Source organism: Schistocerca nitens, chromosome 8, assembly GCF_023898315.1.
Source record: "Schistocerca nitens isolate TAMUIC-IGC-003100 chromosome 8, iqSchNite1.1, whole genome shotgun sequence".
Classification (NCBI taxonomy): domain Eukaryota; kingdom Metazoa; phylum Arthropoda; class Insecta; order Orthoptera; family Acrididae; genus Schistocerca; species Schistocerca nitens.
In genome coordinates this window covers 212,313,707-212,334,172 of record NC_064621.1, presented here as the reverse complement: position 1 = coordinate 212,334,172, position 20,466 = coordinate 212,313,707, and the positions used below count along the sequence as shown (strand labels likewise).

The following is a 20,466-nucleotide window of genomic DNA, read 5'->3' as shown; positions in this document are numbered from 1 at the left end:
GGCGGTAGCGTGCACAAAAGCAAGCCATGCCACGAGCGGTGACAGGTCATGAACACTCATCATCAGAATGTGACGAACAATGCATGACACAGTACAGTAATGCATTTTCAGCTTAAAGTGAAGTAAACACCTATAACAAAGAGAATGGCACTTATCAGGTCAAAGAAAAATAAGCAATCAATTCAAACCAGACGAAGCACGTGAAAAAGTAATGGTACCCGTATAAATACGGACGGAGCACCTGACGCATAGCAGTGGCTGCATGGTAAAGCTTAACTGCTAAGCTTAAGACTTGAACCAAACTACTGTAGCTGTATCGTCATTCATTCAACCTAAATTGTGTCTCATATTACAATGGACCAACTTTGTTTTGATTTGGAGGTGCGGCCTAAAACTTTTCTCTCCCCTTGAATTTCGAGTCTCAAATTTCAGGTGAGGCTTAGGTTCGGGAAAATTTTTTTTCCTTGATTTCGAGTCTCATGTTTCAGGTGCGGCTTAGATTTGAGTAAATACGGTATATCTATTGCGAAGGTACTGTGAAGATCCTGAGTTCCTTAAATACATGTCTGCAAGGTGATCTTGGATGGGCTACAGCTACTAATCTGATTACACAGTTTTATGCAATGAATACTTTTTCTCTTAATGATGAATTATCACAAAATATGATGCCATATTAAAGCAGGGAATGAAAATAGGCCTGGTAGGCTAATTTACTGATATGTTTATCACCAAAATTTGCAATAACCCTAATAGCATATGTAGCTGAATCATTTCAGCAGATCATTAATGTGTTTCTTCCAGTTCAATTTCTCATCAGTGCACACACCCAAAAATTTTGAATATTCTGCCTTAGCAACAGACCTCTGTTCAAAGTCTATATTTATCAATGGTGTTGTGCCATTTATTGTACAGAATTGTATATACTGTGTTTTCTCAAAATGTAGTGAGAGTCCATTTGAAGAGAACCTTATAATAATTTTCTGAAAGACATTATTTACAGTTTCCTCAGCTGATTCTTGTTTGTTGGGTGTGATTACTATATTTGAATCATCAGCAAAAAGAACTAGCTTTGCACCTTCATGAATATAGAATGGCAAGTCATTAACATATATCAAGAGCAATAAGGGACCCAAGACTGAACCCTATGCGACACAATTCTTGAAACCTCCCCAGTTAGAGGACTCTGCTGATTTCTGCAGAGTATCTGAACTGTTAATTTCAACCTTCTGCATCTTCCAGTTAAATATGAATTAAACCATTTGCATATTGTCACACTCATACAACAATACTTAACCTTATCTAGAAGAATTTCAGGATTCACACAGTCAAAAGCCTACTAGGCACACAAAAGAATACTCCTGGAGTGATTTACCTTTGGATCTGCATTTGTCCCCATTGGTGTACTGATAATTTTGTTTTAAGCAATAAGTGTACACTGCCTTAGCAAATGTCATGAGATAGTGGGACACAAATGGTGCAGATGTGTTGTATGCGCACCATCTACATCTACATCTACATTCATACTCCGCAAGCCACCCAACAGTGTGTGGCGGAGGGCACCCCACGTGCCACTGTCATTACCTCCCTTTCCTGTTCCAGTCGCGTATGGTTCCCGGGAAGAACGACTGTCTGAAAGCCTCCGTGCGCGCTCTAATCTCTCTAATTTTACATTCGTGATCTCCTCGGGAGGTATAAGTAGGGGGAAGCAATATACTCGATACCTCATCCAGAAACGCACCCTCTCGAAACCTGGCGAGCAAGCTACACCGCGATGCAGAGCGCCTCTCTTGCAGAGTCTGCCACTTGAGTTTATTAAACATCTCCGTAACGCTATCACGGTTACCAAATAACCCTGTGACGAAACGCGCCGCTCTTCTTTGGATCTTCTCTATCTCCTCCGTCAACCCGATCTGGTATGGATCCCACACTGATGAGCAATACTCAAGTATAGGTCAAACGAGTGTTTTGTAAGCCACCTCCTTTGTTGCTGGACTACATTTTCTAAGCACTCTCCCAATGAATCTCAACCTGGTACCCGCCTTACCAACAATTAATTTTATATGATCATTCCACTTCAAATCGTTCCGCACGCATACTCCCAGATATTTTACAGAAGTAACTGCTACCAGTGTTTTTTCCGCTATCATATAATCATACAATAAAGGCTCCTTCTTTCTATGTATTCGCATTACATTACATTTGTCTATGTTAAGGGACAGTTGCCACTCCCTGCACCAAGTGCCTATCCGCTGCAGATCTTCCTGCATTTCGCTACAATTTTCTAATGCTGCAACTTCTCTGTATACTACAGCGTCATCCGCGAAAAGCCGCATGGAACTTCCGACACTATCTACTAGGTCATTTATATATATTGTGAAAAGCAATGGTCCCATAACACTCCCCTGTGGCACGCCAGAGGTTACCTTAACGTCTGTAGACGTCTCTCCATTGATAACAACATGCTGTGTTCTGTTTGCTAAAAACTCTTCAATCCAGCCACACAGCTGGTCTGATATTCCGTAGGCTCTTACTTTGTTTATCAGGCGACAGTGCGGAACTGTATCGAACGCCTTCCGGAAGTCAAGAAAAATAGCATCTACCTGGGAGCCACACGCCACCTGTGCCAACTGCTGTTGTGTAGGAGACCTTCTGAGAAGGTTGTGCAAGTGATATGTGTAACATGCATTATCACTGTGAACTGATGCCGTTTGAACAGGGTATGGTGGTTGATGCCCGAGGAATGGCAATTTCGATTTCAGCAGTGGTGCAAGAATTTGGCTTCATCCATTAAACTGTGTGCAGGGTGTAAAGTGAATGGTTGAATGAGGGTGTCACAGTCTACAACAGATGAAGTACTGGCCGTGCAGCACCCTCGATGACCGTGACCAACGACATCTGAGATGGATTGTCAATAGTGACAGAAGGGCAACAGTGGAACAATCACAGCTCAATTCAACATAGTATGTGCTAGACATGTTTCCCAGCAGACAGTTCATAGGAACATGGGTTTCTTCGGGTATGGCACTGCACAGCAGTGCCACTGTTAACCCAAAGTAAATGAGCGCAAGTGCTTGCATTTGTCACCAATCACCAGGGATGGACCTTGGAACAATGACGTAACATGATACGATTGGATGAATCATGTCAACTGCACTACACCAAAGGGAGATACTGTATGTGACCACATGAATTGATGGATCCTGCCTGCCAAGAAGATGTGGTCCACAACAGTGGTGTCTCTGTTATGGTCTGGAGTGCGTTTTCCTGGGTATAGAATGGTCCCCCTAGTTGCTCTGGAAGGGACTTTGAATGGTCTGAGGTATTTGAGCTGCTTGGGGACCACCTCTGCTCATTTTTGACCTTCCAACAGCCTGATGGTTCTTCATTGTTTCAAAATGATAACACATCACCATATCACTCGCACGTCAGACTGAGATGACCACACTGAAGCCCAAATTTGAACCCCATCAAGCATATCTGGGATGTCATGGAACACAGGCTCAACACCATAGATCCTGCACCCACTAACAGACCAGAGTTGGTTGCTGCTCTGCAAACAATTTGGTGTCAGCTGCTTCCAGAGGAGTACCAGGAGCTTATAGATGTACTTCCACTGCAGTGCACACAGCCATAGGAGGCCCCATGTGGAATTAGGTGCCTGTCCCATGACATTTGCTAAGTCAGTGTACAGTGTATTACATGTAATATGAAGTTCTTTTCCCAATTCATATCATGCTTTCTCTGTCAAATCGCTCCTGCAGTAACCTGGGAGCTTGTAGCTGTGTTTTCCACTTCCCTTACAAAGCTAATGTTCACTACCTGCTGCTGGCCGCAGTGGTCTAGCGGTTCTGGGCGCTCAGTCCGGAACCGTGCGACTGCTACGGTCGCAGGTTCGAATCCTGCCTCGGGCATGGATGTGTGTGATGTCCTTAGGTTAGTTAGGTTTAAGTAGTTCTAAGTTCTAGGGGACTGATGACCATAGATGTTAAGTCCCATAGTGCTCAGATCCATTTGAACCACTACCTGCTCATGCCTCTTCAGGTGAAAGCAAGGCAGAGCTGTGTTTGAGGACACAACACAGCACAGATCGCCTGGCAATGTGAACACCGAGTGACTTGTAACAGGTTGGTAAGACATTGCAAGTGATTTACTGGTGAGTCCCTGTACAGTCACGCCATCTATGGAACCCTACGCAGGAAGTGATCATCATTTGACTATGTAGCAACTCACATCATCAGTGAATCTTATTCGAGTTATTTCGTGTGCAGGGGCCTTAGTTTTATAACTATAATTCAAAGAATGGAAAATCCAGGATGGAATAATGACAATATCATGGAAAGAATGGGCTGCTACTCACCATACAGAGAAGACGATGAGTTGCAGACAGGAACATAGGCCTTCTTCTAAGCTAGAATGTGCACACACACACACACACACACACACACACACACACACACACACACACACAGGCACAACTCACGCACACATGACCACTGTCTCTGGCCACTGAGGCCAGACTGAGATAGTCGTCATACATGTGTGAGTTGTGCTTGTGTGAATGGGTGTGTTTTCTGCTTTAGAAGAAGTCCTTTCAACTGCTATCTCAAATGTATAGCAATCTATTCATTGTGCCTTTCTGCAATTCAACAACTCCTTTATATAGTGAGTAGCAACATATCCTTTTCATAATATTGTAGTTCAAAGAACTTTATTGACAGCAATGACAGACATACTGAAAGAATTTATCTGTAAATAACTCTGTATTGAAAGTTCCTGACAGATTGAAATTGTATGCCAGACAGAGACTCAAACTCAAGACCTTTGCCTTTTGAGGACAAATGCTTTGCCAACTGAGACACCCAAGCATGACTCATGACCCATCCTCATAGAAATACTGCCACGAGCACCTTGTCTCCTACCTTCCACATTATGGGTCATCCCATTGTGTTCTGGAAACTCTGGTGTTGATATATATTTTTAGCTTGCAACATTAAGTGTTCTGTCGTTTAAGTAATTTCAGGCTGTTGAGAATTTATTTTGTAAAATATTAAAAATGTTTCAAAGTTTGTAGGCAATTTTTTTTTTTTTTTTTTTTTTTTTTTTTTTGCAACAGGTTGGTGCATGATAGAGAACTGACACTCCATGATGGACAGAGACTGGTGCGACATGATCGGTATGATGAATACAAGAAGAGGTATGGACTAACAGATAGAGATCTTCAGGAATCTGGTGTCTTGCGGATACATCCTGCATTCCGCATTGTCGGCCTTGCTGAGCCTCCTGCTGTTGGTGAGCCAAAAGCTTGTTTCTCTTTGTGGTACTAATACTATTGTTACCAGAGTATCTGTAATGCTATCTCTGTGAGCAGATTAAAAGTAATTTTAATGTGTAGGATTTTATATTTATTGAAACTGCTGGCTTGTTGCTATTAACATGAGCAGGGATGTAATCAGTTAGGTTCTCAAAAATTTTTCTATAACAGATTGCAATTTGTTTTACCTCTCTGCTCACTTAAAAGTATTCTATGTTCATCTTATCTTTATTGTATGGAATTGGATGGGGTCTGGAGCTGTTTGATGAATTTTATATGCCAACACTGGGCACCTGATGATGGTAGCATGCTACTGAAACATTTCATGCCAAACTAAACACTGAAACAGACTAAACATTGAAACAGACTGCTTTTTCTGTCAGTGGATCTCTTTTTCTCCTTTTCTCTTTTCATTCATGATTTTCTATGTATCACACTATGTGACTGACTCACCCACTTAATGTGATGGCAATTTATTTTATATGCAGGATATTCCTCTCTCTTACGTGTGAGGGAATTGTACATCACTAGAAAACTTTTTTATTAATTTTAAAGAATGAAAACTCCATTTAGCTACAACAACAATGTTGCAAAAGGTAGATTGCTACTTACTGTAAAGAAGGCTCCTTAAGTTGCAGACAGCAGACTTAAAAGACACTTAAATAAAGTTATCAGCCACTGCCTTCATCAGTAAAAGAGAAACACATATCATTCATAATCACAAGCCAGCAACTCGTGCACGCATTGCTACCAACTCCAGCAGCTTGGACCGGAGCAACTGTCTCATGGGATACAAGCAGCAGTCTGGAGGGAGCAGGGAAGTAAAAGGGGTAGTAGGGTATGGGTCGCTGGATAGATGAATGCTGTCTGGCAAATTGTGCAGGGGCTAGAATGCCAGTAGGTGTAGCATCAGGAGGTAGTGGTGCTGGCAGTTAGCGAAAAAGGAGTGGAATGGGCAAAGATGGATGGGTGCAGTTGCAGTGGTGGCAAACAAAGAGGGTGGGGGATCAGAATGAGGAGAAGATGAGAGAACAGTGGGGGTTGAAACTGCAGGGTGGAGGGTACGAGGACAGTAAGTTACAGTAGGTTGAGACCAGGTAATTGTGGAGAATGTGTTGTAAAAATAACTCCCACCTGCACAGGTCAGAAAAGCTGGTGGTGGAGGGGAGGATGCAGATGGCTCGGGTAGTGAAGCAGCCATTAAGCATGTTATGTTCAGCTGCATGTTACGCCACAGGGTGATCTACTGATGGAGTAGGATAAACCCGTGACAGGTCTGGAATAGGAAGTGCTGGGTGGGTGGATTTGGGCAGGTCATGCACCTGGCTCTTTCACAGGGATATGATCCTTGTGGCAAGGGGTTGTGATTGGGAATGGCATAGGGATGCACTAGGGTGTTGTGGAAGTTGGGTGACTGGGTGACAGAACACCATTTCAGGAGGGGTGGGAAGGATCTCATGTAGGATGTCCCTCGTTTCGGGCATGATGATAGGTAACCAATGTCCTGGTGAAGGATGTGGTATATTGTTCCAGTCTGGGGTGATAGTGGGTGACGAAGGCAGCACTCCTTTGTGGCTGGTTCTTGGCGGTTGTGGGAGGATTGGGGGTGTGAGGGGAAACGGCACAGGAGATTTGTTCGTATACTAGGTCGGGCGGATAGTAGGTGTCTGAGAAGGCCTTGTTGAGACTGTTGTCATACTGGGAGGGATAGCTCTTGTCACTGCAGATACACCGTTTGCAGGTGGCCAGGCTGTGTGGTAGGGATTTTTTGGTGTGGATGAGATGATATGTCGCAATGCACGTAATGTTGGTGATAGTAGATTTACCATGTGTAGAAGAATGAAACTGGAATTTCCATATAGATGGTGCTAGCCGTCATTGTAGGGCCCATGAGACCATGTCTGCAGTGCCATCTGCTTTCTGTAACAGTTGACAATGAATGCCAAGACACAGTAAGCCAAGTTCCATACATCAGTATCTGTTTCAAATCCATAAACATGTTGAATTTTGTGCCTGCAAACTACAATTTGCAGACAGGATTGGTTTTCTGTTATCACTTGATGAAAACTGGTGCAGAATTGCATTGATTTCTTGTTGAAGCATTCGGCGAACAGGCTCTTGGTAAAACGCAGTGTTTCAAGTGGCTCAAAAAATTGAAAAGTGGTGATTTTGATATGAGAAACAATGAGTGTGGGAAACCACCAAAAAAATTCGGAGACAATGAATTGCAGGCCTTTTTGGATAAAGATGGTACTCAAACTCAACAGGAACTTGCGGAACAATTGAATGTGACACAGAAAGCCATTTCTCTTCAGTTAAAAGCTATGGGAAAGGTGCAGAAAGTGGGGAAATGGGTTCTGCATGAACTTGGTGAAAGACAGCAAGGAAATCGAAAGACCACTTGTGAAATGCTGCTTGCCAGATACCAAAGAAAGTCGTTTTTCCATCGAATAGTGATGGCTGATGAAATATGGATATATTTTGAGAAACCTAAGTGTCATAAATCATGGGCGAATCCAGGCAGACCATCAACATCCATTGCAAGACCAAATCGCTTTGGAAAGAAGTTTGTGTTTGATGGGATCAGAAGAGAGTCATCTATTATGAGCTGCTAAAACCTGGTGAAACTGTTAACACTGATCGCTACCAACTGCAGATGATCGATTTAAATTGAGCATTACGTGGAAAATGACTGTAATATGGAAAAAGGCAATACAAAGTCATATTTCTCCATGATAATGCCCCATCACACACAGCAAAATGGGTCAGGGAAACTATCGAGGCATTCAGTTAGGAAATACTAGCGCATACGGCTTATTTTCCAGACTTGGCTCCATCCGATTATCATCTGTTTGCATCTATGGGACACGCTTTCGCTAAACAATACTTCAATTTGTATGAAAATGTACGGAAATAGTTTGCTGACAGGTTTGCTTCAAAAGAAGAACTGTTAAATTTTTTTTGCTTAGCATTCATAGAGTGGTGGGAGAAATGTATAAATAGCAATGGAGATTATTTTGAATAAAATATTGTTTATCAGTTTCAAACAACAGACATGTAATTGTTGCAACAGAATTCTGGCTTCATACTTCTACACCTGGTATTGTGGACAGAGGTGAGATGGAGCCATCAAGAGGAGGTGGTCAATGTCTATGAAGGTGGCATGCTGTGTTGAGGACCAAATGAAGTGGATGGTAGAGAAAGTGTTTAGGTTGTGAAGAAATAATGATAGGTTATCTTCGCTCTGGGTCCATATCATGAAGATATCATATGAACCTAAACCAAAGTAGGGGTTTGGCATTTTGGGAGTCTAGGAAGGGCTCCTGTAGATGGCCCATAAAAAGACTGGCATAGGAAGGTGCTTGCAGGTGCCCATGGCTGTGCTGCAGGTTTGTTTGTATATCTGTTCTTCAAAGGAGAGTCCAATCCCCTATGTTACCCTGTACATCCACTTTATTCTTGCTCCCCAAAATCCACAAACCCAACACTCCTGGAAACCCCGTTGTGGCTGGTTATTGTGCCCCCACTGGAAGAATTTTGGCCCTCATTGACTAACACCTCCCTTAATCTAGCCTTCCACATCAAGGACACCAACCACTTCCTTCACCAACTCTCCACCATCTCCACACTTTACATCCTGGAATGCTACTTGTCACCACTGTTGATGCCACCTTCTTATACACCAGCTGCCCACGGTCTTACTGCTATTGAACATTACCTTTCCCAATGTACTTCAGACTCCAAACCCACAACCTCATTCCTCATACACCTTACTAACTTTATCCCAACCTACAATTACTTCTCCTTTGAAGGGAATGTATACAAAAAAAGAAAAAAGAAAAAAAAAAAAAAAAGAAGAAGAAGAAATCTGTGGCACAGCCAAGGCCACTTGCATGGTACCCTCCTAGGCTAATCTGTTTATGAGCCATCTAGAGGAGACCTTCCTAGCCTTCCAAAATGCCAAACCCCTAGTTTGGTTCATGTTCATTGATGATATCTTCACGATCTGGACTCAGGGCCAAGACACCCTGTCATTGTTTCTTCACAACCTCAGTACTTTCTCTTCCATCTACTTCACCTGGTCCTTCTTAACCCAGTATGTCACCTTCCTAGACATTGACCTCCTCCTCTCTGATGGCTTCATCCTCTCCTCTGTCCACATTAAACCCACCAATCATGAACAGTATCTGCATTTCAACAGCTGCCATCCTTTTCACACCAAAAAATCCCTCCCATACAGCCTGGCCACCCGGGGATGGCGTATGTGCAGCGACAAAAACTCTAAGGCCTTCATGGACAGGCACTATCCCTCAGACCTAGACCACAAACAGATCTCTCCCAATCCTCCTACCACTCGCAAGAACCAGCCGCAAAGGAGTACCCTCTTGTCCCACAGTACCATCCCAGACTGGAACAACTGAACCCATCCTTTGCCATGGCTTTGATTACCTATCATCACGCCCTGAAATGAGGGACATCCTACTCGAGATCCTTCCCATCTCTCCTAAAGTGGTGTTCCCCCCCACCCCTGCCCCCCTCTCCAACCTCCACAACATCCTAGTCCATCCCTGTGCCACTCCCAACCCCAATTCTTTGCTACAATGATCATATCCCTGTGGAAGACCCAATGCAAGATCTGCCCAAATCCATTCACCCAGCACCTCAGCACTTCCTGTTCCAGTCCTTTCACAGGTTGATCCTATCCCATTCTCGCGTCCGTCGGCCGTCGTAATTTAATATATATATTATTATTGTTATTATTATTTTTTGATTGTTGCCGACTTACATGGTGGGCCTTATTAAAAATGATATTTAAGTTGAACAATGTAACAAACTTTTCATATTAATTTCCTCGGCTAGTCAGTTCACTTTAAAGCAAGAAATCTTTAGTTATTAATTAAAATTGCGGCCCACACATGCGCGAGAGTATTTTTCTTACCTCCATTAACCATTGTATTGTAGTCAGAGTCCTGGCTCTGGCTCTCGGCTATGGTACTGAAAATAAGAATCTTAAAGCTAAGTATTTTCTGCAGCATCGGGCGGCTGTGGAGAAAAATTAATATTATGCTAATAGCGGGCGAGTTTTCCGCTTCCGCTAATTTTTCATAAGTTAATATCGCCACGTAATGGCGTCGTTGGCTGCATCGGCCACTGCGATTGTTGAGCCGTAAATTACTTGAATGCAGGTTAATTCAAGGAAGGCAGACATGAAATCGGGATCACCTCTTACAAATTAAAAGGTGCACAATAATATTAAATCAGTGTATTATATGCTTAACTCATACAAATATGCTTACATTTGCCAGCACTCGCAAGAAGTCCGTCGACACACTATAAAGACAAGAGAAGAAGTCAATGAATACGACTAACAAATTAACAAAAGAGTGTATCTTGTCACCTCTTTAGATCATTTTGTCATAAATTATTTCTTTGCATTTGAAAATTGGACAAAGAAATTATATTTTACGGCTACATAAAAAAAATCTCTTACAAATTATGAATGTCTTCTTTATAAATATTGTCTTTTCGTAATATGGCACTGGGGACGCTATACCATCCAGGGCCAAGCTGCCTGTGCAATGTCATTTAGCAGCTCTGGTGGAAACATTGCACAGCTTTTTATATCCGCCAGGATGAATGACCACCGCCAAACTGTGGCCAAGAGCAAAGTAGATCACCCTGTGACACAACATGCAGTTGAACATAACATGCTTCATTTCAGTGGCTGCTTCACTACCTGAGCCATCTGGTGCCTTCCCTCCACCACCAGCTTTTCTGACTTTGCAGATGGGAGTTATCCTTACAACACATTCACTGCCGTAATTATACCAGCCACAACCTACTGTAACATATTATCCCCGTATCCTCCACCCAACAGTTTCCACCCCCTCTGTCCTCTCATCTCCTCCCCTTTCTCATCTCCCACCCTCCTTGTTCGCCGCCCTTTGCCAATGCACTAACCAATTTTTGCCCACACTACTTCTTTTTTACTCCATTTTTCCCCAAATTCCTGCCCCACATCCTCCTGACGCTGCACCTGTTAGCGTTCTAGTTCCTGCACACTTCGCCAGATAGCATTCATCTCTGTGCCCACCCATTCACTACTATTCCTTTCCTTCTCCGCCCTCTCCAGATTGCTGCTTGCATCCCACGTGACAGTTGTATTCTAGCCTGAGCTGCCAGAGTTGGCGGCCATGTGTACATGAATGTGCTTTTGCTTGTGAGTATGAATGGTGTGTGTTTCTCTTTCACTGATGAAGGCTGTGGCTAAAAGCTTTATGTAAGTGTCTTTTGATTGTGCTGTATGCAACAGAATGCGTCTTCTTTATTGTAAGTAGCAATCTGTCTTTTCTTACATTGTTTGTACTAGTTTTAATTTATTTATTTCAGCCTGTACTTCTCTATCCATTAAACACATAGCTACTGGTCTGTCAGATTCATTCGTTAGAACACTGAATTTATGTTTGGCATGGTTTAGTTTAGATACCTATTTGACTATCAAAAATGATGTTATGATCTCCCATTTCAGGGAGATGCTCAGATGGCTACTGAAGAAAATTTAGTAGTTGATTTCCAGTTTGTCCATCTGAGCTGGATCTCCATATCTAATGATCTTAATGTTGATAACAGTTAACTCTGGTTTCTGCCAAATCCTTTGTCTGAATTAGATGGAATTTCCTTTTGTGCCACTGTGATGGGTAAAAATTTGTGTGTTTGCAGGTTCACAAGGTCGAAATCAGTGGCTGTCGAGTGAGTTATTGAGTTTGTTTCTGTTTCACGAAATGCGACCCCTCTCATTGGAGGAAGAACTACAGATCATATCACATCTGGTAAGTATATTTACATGGTAATGAATTGTATTAAGTACTTCTTTATGGAAACAGAAACATTGCAGGAGGTTGTTTGAGAGTTTGTTATTTCTATCAAAAGTTTGCAGAATTTCTTGTAGTATGTAATCACTCATCCATTTGATGGATAAGTGCAACATATTCTGGAAGTTCCAGCACTAGCATTATGAATGTAGTTTTCTTTATTGTGTTTAACTAATTTTCAAGCATATGATATACGCCAATTTGAATTATCAATGGGTGTATCTTTTCAATTCATTTCTGCAATGGGATTTAAGATAGCTGTTATATCCATTACTTATTTGTGGACGTCTGAATTAGAGTGACACCCATTCTAGTTGTATTTTGAGACCAAAAAGTAATCAGCTGGCAGTAGGCTTCAGACATATCATTTGTTCAGGGAAACTCATTGACGAAATCATCGTGGGTTATCAGCAAGTATCAGCAGTAACCCAAGAAAATTTCATTTGTGAAATTCAAGGAGAGAGCCTGCAATCACATCATGTTACTCACTTATTTACCAAGTTACTGTGATCATTATCATACTGTGTAATAAGCACTTGTCATTGGAAAGGATTTCATGATTATAATCATTAGTGCCTCTCTAAATTTTAACCCCTATATTTTCATTGTGCCCTTGCCATTACTGGAATTCTCAGTGAAATTTATAGCTTTTAAAGTATCAGTCAGTTGTTTTTTGTTATAAATTGGGAAAAAATGTGTGTGAAAGTTGTGATCCCTATATTGCATATTAATATGTGAGTAGTACCCATAATACTACTTCTGCCTTGAAAATAGTATTCTCATTGGTTGTTGTATTTGCATTTTAACTGGTAATCAGGCTTTTTTGTGAAACTCATACCATGTGTCAGAGGACCACTATCCTGCACAATATTAACACCTTCTCTCCAGTTCATTTCACTTTTCTCTCTTCGACTCTATGTGCTGTCATTTTTCGTGTCTTTTTTCCTCTACCACTCTGACAGGTCCATAAGAGCTCCTGTTCATTATAAGCTGACCAAGAGACAACAATACATGTACTGGGACAGCTGCTACTCCTTCCATTCCAGATGATCTTGTTGCAGGGGGTTGACACATCTGCCATCCCTCTGCCAATATACTGATAATTTGCCAAGGCAGTATCACAAATACTTGGTCCAGCTTCACTTACTAACCAGGTGCAGATTAGTATACCCTAATTATGCAGAAAGTAATCTCGTTTAGGCTATAAAATAAAATACTGGAACAGCAAAAATACTGCAAAAATCGTACACCTATACCTTTGCATTTTTCGTCTTCTCATGGTATTACAACCTGCACAGGTCTTAGCTTGTATTTTTCTTCTTTTCATGGTGTTAAGCCCTGCACAGGTCTTAGCCTCTTCAAGTTTTCTCCATTCTGCCCTCTTCAACACAGCTCTTTATCATCCTCTGACTCTGAGAGATTTTATACCTTCTTCCTTGTCATTTATCCACTCCTTCCGAGCCCTTCCCCTCTCTCTTCTTCAAGCTGGCCTATATTCATAAGAATTTTTAGTTGTTCTTCCAGTATCAACCCTAAGGACATGTCCAAGCCAATTTGTTCTCCTCCTTTTTAATGTTTTTATAATGTCAGCTCCATGTACAAGATGATCCAGTTCACTGTTCGTTCTAGACTTCCAGAAACCATTGTTATCCTGAACAGCCCTACATATCTTACACAGAACCCTGCATTCAAACATCCTAAGCTGCTGTAAATCAGTACTCATTAATGTCCACATTTCACATTTGTAGATTACAACTGGCCTGATCATGACTGTATAAATTTGCAGTTTCATTTGTCTGTTTAATAACCTAGTGACTAAACATTTTTTTAAACATGAGAAAGCATATTTTACCACTTAGGATGCACAGTTTCATTTTAGTTGACATGGAATTAGACATATTAATTTTACATACCAGTTATTCAATGTTCGGCACATGTTCCAAACTGAGACTTGCTGCTGATAGTTTATCCAAGTTATTATTTTCCTTCTTGGTGGAATGCATGTACTTAGTCCTCATTTCATTAAGAGCAAGACCTCTAGGTAGTGTGCCTTCTTTCAGCTCACCTATTGTTCTTTCTGGTGAAACTCTTCTCTTCTAATAAGTTCTGTGTCATCGGCATATCTGGGTTCACTTTGTGCCTATGTAACCAGGTACTCAAAGCTTTTGGATTCCTGCTTCAAGAGCTAGCTTAAAAAGCATAGAGTGGACATCCCCTTGTATGACTCCTTTATTAATATCTGATTTGTTGTTGAACTATTAGGCTGAAATCCACACTGATACTCTCCCAGTATCCCTTCTGCATATGGAACTAGCCTTTTGTAGATAATACTGGAGAGAATCTTTTAGGTTACATTCAGCAGGGTAATTCCTAGGTAATTTAAACAACAAGCTCTGTGTCCTATCTTATGTATTGCTTGAATTACACCTAAGGTCCACTCTTCCAGAATTCTGTCCTGATTCCATATCAATTTGATAAGTTTGTGGATTCACTTATGGAGACCAATTCCCCTATTTTTCAAGTGTTCTGCAGTTATTCCATCAGTTTAGATAGTGCACTACCTTCTGTACTTCCTGTAATATAGGTTGTTCTATCTCTGGATCTGCTGTGGAATAGAGTGGCTGCTCGTTCTTGGCAGGTTTGCCCTACAGAATTCCATTGATGTATTCTGTTCATCTGTCCAGAACATCTTGTTTGTCTGTCAGAAAATTTCCCTCTTTGTTCGTACATACTGTTAGTATTTGTCTATATTCTTGAGTGCCCTCGTTAATTCTCTTATAAAATTTTCTGCTCTCATTCCTTTGGAAGTGCTCTTCCATCTTCTCTAACTTTCTCCTTAAGGCTTCCTGTTTTTCCTTCTGCATACCCTTGCTGCCTGTATTCTCTTTCTATTATATGATGCCTGGTTTTATCTTATATTTCACTCTGAGCACTCCAGTCTTGCTTCCTTTTCCTGTTCCACTGAATGTCTAGATGTGTCATCATTTTTAAGTCTCCTTGTTTCCCTAATTATTTCATGTACTGTTGTCAGAATAATTTTTTAAAAATTTTTTGAAAACGTTGTCAGCGATCTTATATTAATATGATAACTGCTCAGTTCAGCGGCATGGATCGGTTCAGCCTTCTCTATAGAAGTGGAAGTCCACCTGCTGTTCTGGAGTCTGAAGATGATCCTTAAGGATTGAAACTGGTCACTCCGATTAAAAGAAATTTGCGATCAAGACTGTTCTCTTAATTATCATAATTTTTTAAATTGAGTTCCATTCTTTGTCTGTGTAGTCTTCACCATCTTTTGTTTGTAACTCCTGTCACAAACTCTTCTGATACCCTTAAATGGTAGACTCATTTTTCAGTTGTTCTATATTTGATTCTTTACTCTGGTACTATTTCCTGTGTCTGTCATAGCAAATTTTTGCCTCATTTTGGCTACTACTAGACAATGGTCAGAATTGGAATTAGATCCTTGGAAAGTGTGCATATTTTCCATGTCAGATGCCCACCTCTTCAATAGCAATATATAGTCTATTTGGTTTGCTTCAGTTTATTTGCACTATTTTCCAGGTCCCTTTGTAGATATTTTTCTTAGGGAAACAGTTACTTACTGCCTTCAACTTGTTCACAGAAGCAAACTTGACAACCCTCATACTGTTATCAATAGTTTTATCACACAGACTTTCCTAGCCAGACATGCTTCTGAAAGCCTCTTCTTCGCCCAGTTTGGTATTATAATTGGCAGGCACTGTTATGGAGCTATATCTAGGTATTGTATCACAAACCTCATGTAGCTGACTGCTGTTGGTGCATGTACATTCACGAAGGTCACATAGTGGAATTTGTCTTTGATACACAGAGTAAATATTCTGTCATTAAATGGAGTGAAAGCAATAACAGATCTATGCATATCCCTGGAGGCTCAACTTGTCTTTTATCCTTTCCTTACTAACATAGGGAGAATTTGTGCTTGTGAATCTTACCCCTTTCATTCAGCCTGATGTCCTACAGTGCAGCAACTCCCATTCCATACCTTAGCATCTCTTCCACAATACTATTCATAGTGCCTGCCTGCAGCAATGTATGCACATTCCATTTTCCAGATTTAAGCACTGTTATATCTGTGTTCATGTTCCTTGGCACAATTCTCCTTTGTAATGGTAGTTCTTGTTAAATTTGTCATGATGATAGGCTTTTTACATGGCAGGGGTATCGACTGTGCATTCAACCCTTAACCTGGACGACTGCTTTCATTTCAGGGTTAGCTTCCTGAGAGTAGTTGATGACCCAATCTATAGAGCCTCCTCTTCCAACCCCCCGTCCCTCTCCACCCTATGGTATGGGACATGCTTCATATGGCTCCTCTGCTGGAACCCACAGCATTGATGGCATCACCACTTTTTCCTTGATATGACCTGCTTTGTGTGTCACCAGTTGGGGCACCTAGCAAGTGTCTGTCTCAGCCAGTATGCGATAATAACAATGGCCATCAGCATTCTGCGTGCCTTCTTGCCAGTGCCCATAGCAGCAGCAGCAGCAGCAGCAGCCAGGATGCACAAGCTTATGTTACAACTGGAAATGGAATGGAGCAACAGCTGATTTTCAATTGGACACAGGGGCAACCGAGTCTCTGGTTAATGTGGACACCTACTGGCGCATTGGCTCCCCACAACTGTGACACCTTTCACGGAGTGGTGGTGTACAATGGCCAGTCAAGCCCATTGTGGGGTCAGATTGTAGTCCACACTAAGTATAAGCATGTAGCTCGGCAACCACCCTTTTTGGTAGTCAGTACTTGGGTGGCAACTAACATTTTTGGCTAATCTGCTTTCATGGTGTCTGGTTTCCAAAGACAGTATAAGTGAACCTCATTTCAAATGTGATACTATTCACAGAACTTGATACTTTATGTGCACAATACAAGCAACTGTTTGAACTTGTATTAGATTGTGCAACTTGTATTAGATTGTGCAACAGGTTTCTTAGATCATATATCCTTAAAGTAATCAGCAGTGTCTAAGTTTTGTAGACCACACCCAGTGATGTTCACTATGAGTGATCAAGTTAAAAGTGGAACTTGATAAATTGCAAAGTATGGGAATAATATCCCCAGTGTCATCTAGCCAGTGGGTAATGCCCATGGTCGTAGTTAAGAAGCCAAGTGGATCACACAGAATTTGTGGTGGTTTTAAGTCTACTGTTAATGCTCAAGGAAATGTTGCTATGTATCTAATTTCTCCAACTGTGTTTTACTATTTATATGACTTGCTAATTACCGTAGCCACGCAGGAGAAGCAACTATGCTATCTACAGGTGTTGTTTGAGCAGCTCCAAACCCATGGTCTGCATTTATCGCTTTGACAAATGTAGTTACTGTGAGCCAAGTATAAGATACCTAGTACATACATGTAGTAAAAGGAGGTCTCACACTCACCAACCCCTAATGACATCAAAGAACTTCAATCGTTACTGGAAAAAATTAATTATTATGCAAAATTTATTCCCAGTGTGTCCCAGATTCAACACCCATTCAATTAGTTGTGTAAAAAAGGTGTTAAATTTGTTTGGTCAGAAGTATGCTGGATGAATTTCTCACAACTTAAAAAGTGCCTTGAATTAGCCCCGTGTTTAGCACATTCCATTCTGGCAAACACTTCGTGCTTGCCACTAGTGCACCAGAATGTGCTGTCACACAAATGTGCCAACAGCATGGAATGGCCCACTGCATTTGCATCTAAAACGTTAAATGAGACAGAGAGAAATTATGTGAAGGATAGATTGCTATTCACATAAAGATGACAAGTTGAGATGCAGACAGGCACATTTGAGCAGTCGGCCAAAATCTTCTTGAGAAAAGAAAATATTTCCCCCTCCCCACCTCTTCCCTCCCCAAAGCTTCCCAATGCTGCACCTGGCAGCCTTGTCCTGGCACCATCTATTCCCTGCACAATCTGCCAGATGGTGCTGACGTTTCACTATCCCTCCCCCTTTCCCACCCCACTCCATATTGCTGCCTCCATTTGACACAACACAGTTGCATCCTGGCCAAAGCGGTCGGAGATAGTGGGTATATGTGCTTGCTTATGTAAATGTGTGTGTTTTCTTTTATGATAAGGCTCTATCTGGAAGCTCAAATGTGTAACAGTCTTTCTGTTGTGCCAGTGTGTCATGTTTATGGTGAAAAGCAATCTAGCCTCCTCATAATATTCTTGATGTTCCAATCTGGACTTTCCATCATTTACCACAGAGGATTTATTCGCAAATTGAGAAAGAGGTGTTGGCTGTCACATATGGACCAGGAAGTCTCATGTGCATCTCTATGGTTCTAAGTTTCACCAATCAGAAGCTCGTCATTTTGCAGTTAAATCCCTATTCGAAACTACCCGATAAGAGCGCACAGAGGCTGCAATGATGAGTGTTGTCCCTGCATAACTATACCTACAAGATCGATTAATGGCACACCGTGCAGCACTCAAATGCTGGCACAGTTTTCCACATGCTATGCTGCCCAGGTTCAGAGTATGACAGGCACGAAGTACTGTGTTTTTCTTAAGATGAAAACCTGTGACACAGACTTAACTAATTCCTGATTATGGCGTGCAATGCAACATCAGAAATGGGCCATGATCCATTTCTTCGCAGGGTGTTGTTTGCTGTACAGCAGGGCTGGCTGGAGCACCTGCCTAAGGGCACTGACCCAGAGTGACACACCTAGTTTTCATTATGGCACAGACTTAATATCACTGATGGTGCCATATTGTTGGCTCCAGTCGATTCTGAATGCCAGTTGGTAGCTCGTTCCATGCTCTGCACGTGTATTGGCCTAGTGTTGACATGACCGTGTACGCACTGTCTGGAACTTACTGGCCTGCACCCAAAGTCAGTTGGCACCTGCACAGTTTCAGTCCTGGGCCATGCCCCGATCACCTCTTGCAAAGAGTGCATGTTGATGTCGAATAATTGCCTTTGATTTATTGGGAGAACTTTTTTAGAAAGTGTGGTTCATCTGTAAAGTAGACCGTGTATACAATACTAGTGCAATCCATTCTTCAGTACTGATCGAGTTCTCGGGATTCCCACCAGGTCAGATTAAAGGACAACATAAAGCATTCCAGAGGCTGGCTTCTAGATTTGTTACTGGTAGGTTCAGTTAACATACAGGTATTATGGGCTGGAATTCAGATGGGAATCCCTGGGGGGGGGGGGGGGGGGAAGGTGACATTATTTATAAGTAGTATTATTGAGACAATTTAGAGAACTGGCATTTGAAGCTGACTGCAGAATGATTCTACTGCTGCCAACATAAATTTTATGTAATGACCACGAAGATAAAATAATAGAAATTAGGGTTTGTACGGAGGCATGTGGACAGTTGTTATTCCCTTGTTCTGTTTGTGAGTGGAACAGGAAAGAAAATGACTAGTAGTGGTGCAAGGTATCTTCAGCAATCCACCACATAGTGGCTTGTGGAGTATGTATGTAGATACAAATCAATTCATGGAGACTGTGTTTCAGGATTTTTGTAAAAAACTTGAACTTCAACATCAGTCAATGCAAAATCAATGCCACTACAAAAATACTGATGGACCGTGAAATATATCAATAATCTTTGTAGTATTGACATTCACACTGTAGTCAGTCTCTACATCTAAAACAGTCTTGTAAATAGTAGGATGCCACATCCAATTTGGAAGCCAAGCAGATGGTCAGGACCTTCCAAATCCTGATGCACAAGGTAATGATCAGAGCCAAATCCATGGAATCATTCACCAGCTTCCTTACCATATGCTGGTCAACATCCGTGAATGGATGTAGTCCAGCCAAAACTTTACGTGACTGCAGGTCCTGCACCCTTCTCAACTTGCTGCGCATGGCTCACCATACTCATGCACGCATGCACATGCTCACACACCCACACAGAGCCTGCGTTGAGAAGCAACAGCCTTCAAATCCCCATCTGACCATTCAGTCTTAGACTTCCCATTACCAATTATGTAGGTGGATGCTGGGTGGCCACAAGGCCTCGTTTTTGGACGTAGGGGGCATAAAAATGCTTGAGGTTGCAATCAGTCAGGAGGATCTAGTTAGGCATCAAAATCAATTCTGCCCACTATGAGACTTACCATCCCCCTCCCCCCTTCCCCTCATCTGCTGGCTGGGTATGAAATAAGTGCCAGGGACAAGCCTGGCTGCTGTTGTTAACAACTTCCACCCTCATGTTAACCATCAACAAGAGGTTGACAATCACTAATGATAGGAGCTGAAGGAGATGGAACTGCTTCCACCTCCTAA

At 41.8% G+C, this 20,466-nt stretch overlaps 1 protein-coding gene across 1 annotated transcript in view; it reads left to right on the top strand.

Annotated features, from left to right (window-relative positions):
* LOC126198488 (von Willebrand factor A domain-containing protein 8) overlaps positions 1–20,466 on the top strand; it is a 275,162-nt gene that overhangs the window by 81,636 nt on the left and 173,060 nt on the right. The window contains exons 11-12 of the mRNA XM_049934860.1: positions 5,114–5,289; positions 12,032–12,141. Coding sequence (XP_049790817.1) covers positions 5,114–5,289; positions 12,032–12,141 — 286 coding nt within the window. The remainder of the gene's footprint in view (positions 1–5,113; positions 5,290–12,031; positions 12,142–20,466) is intronic.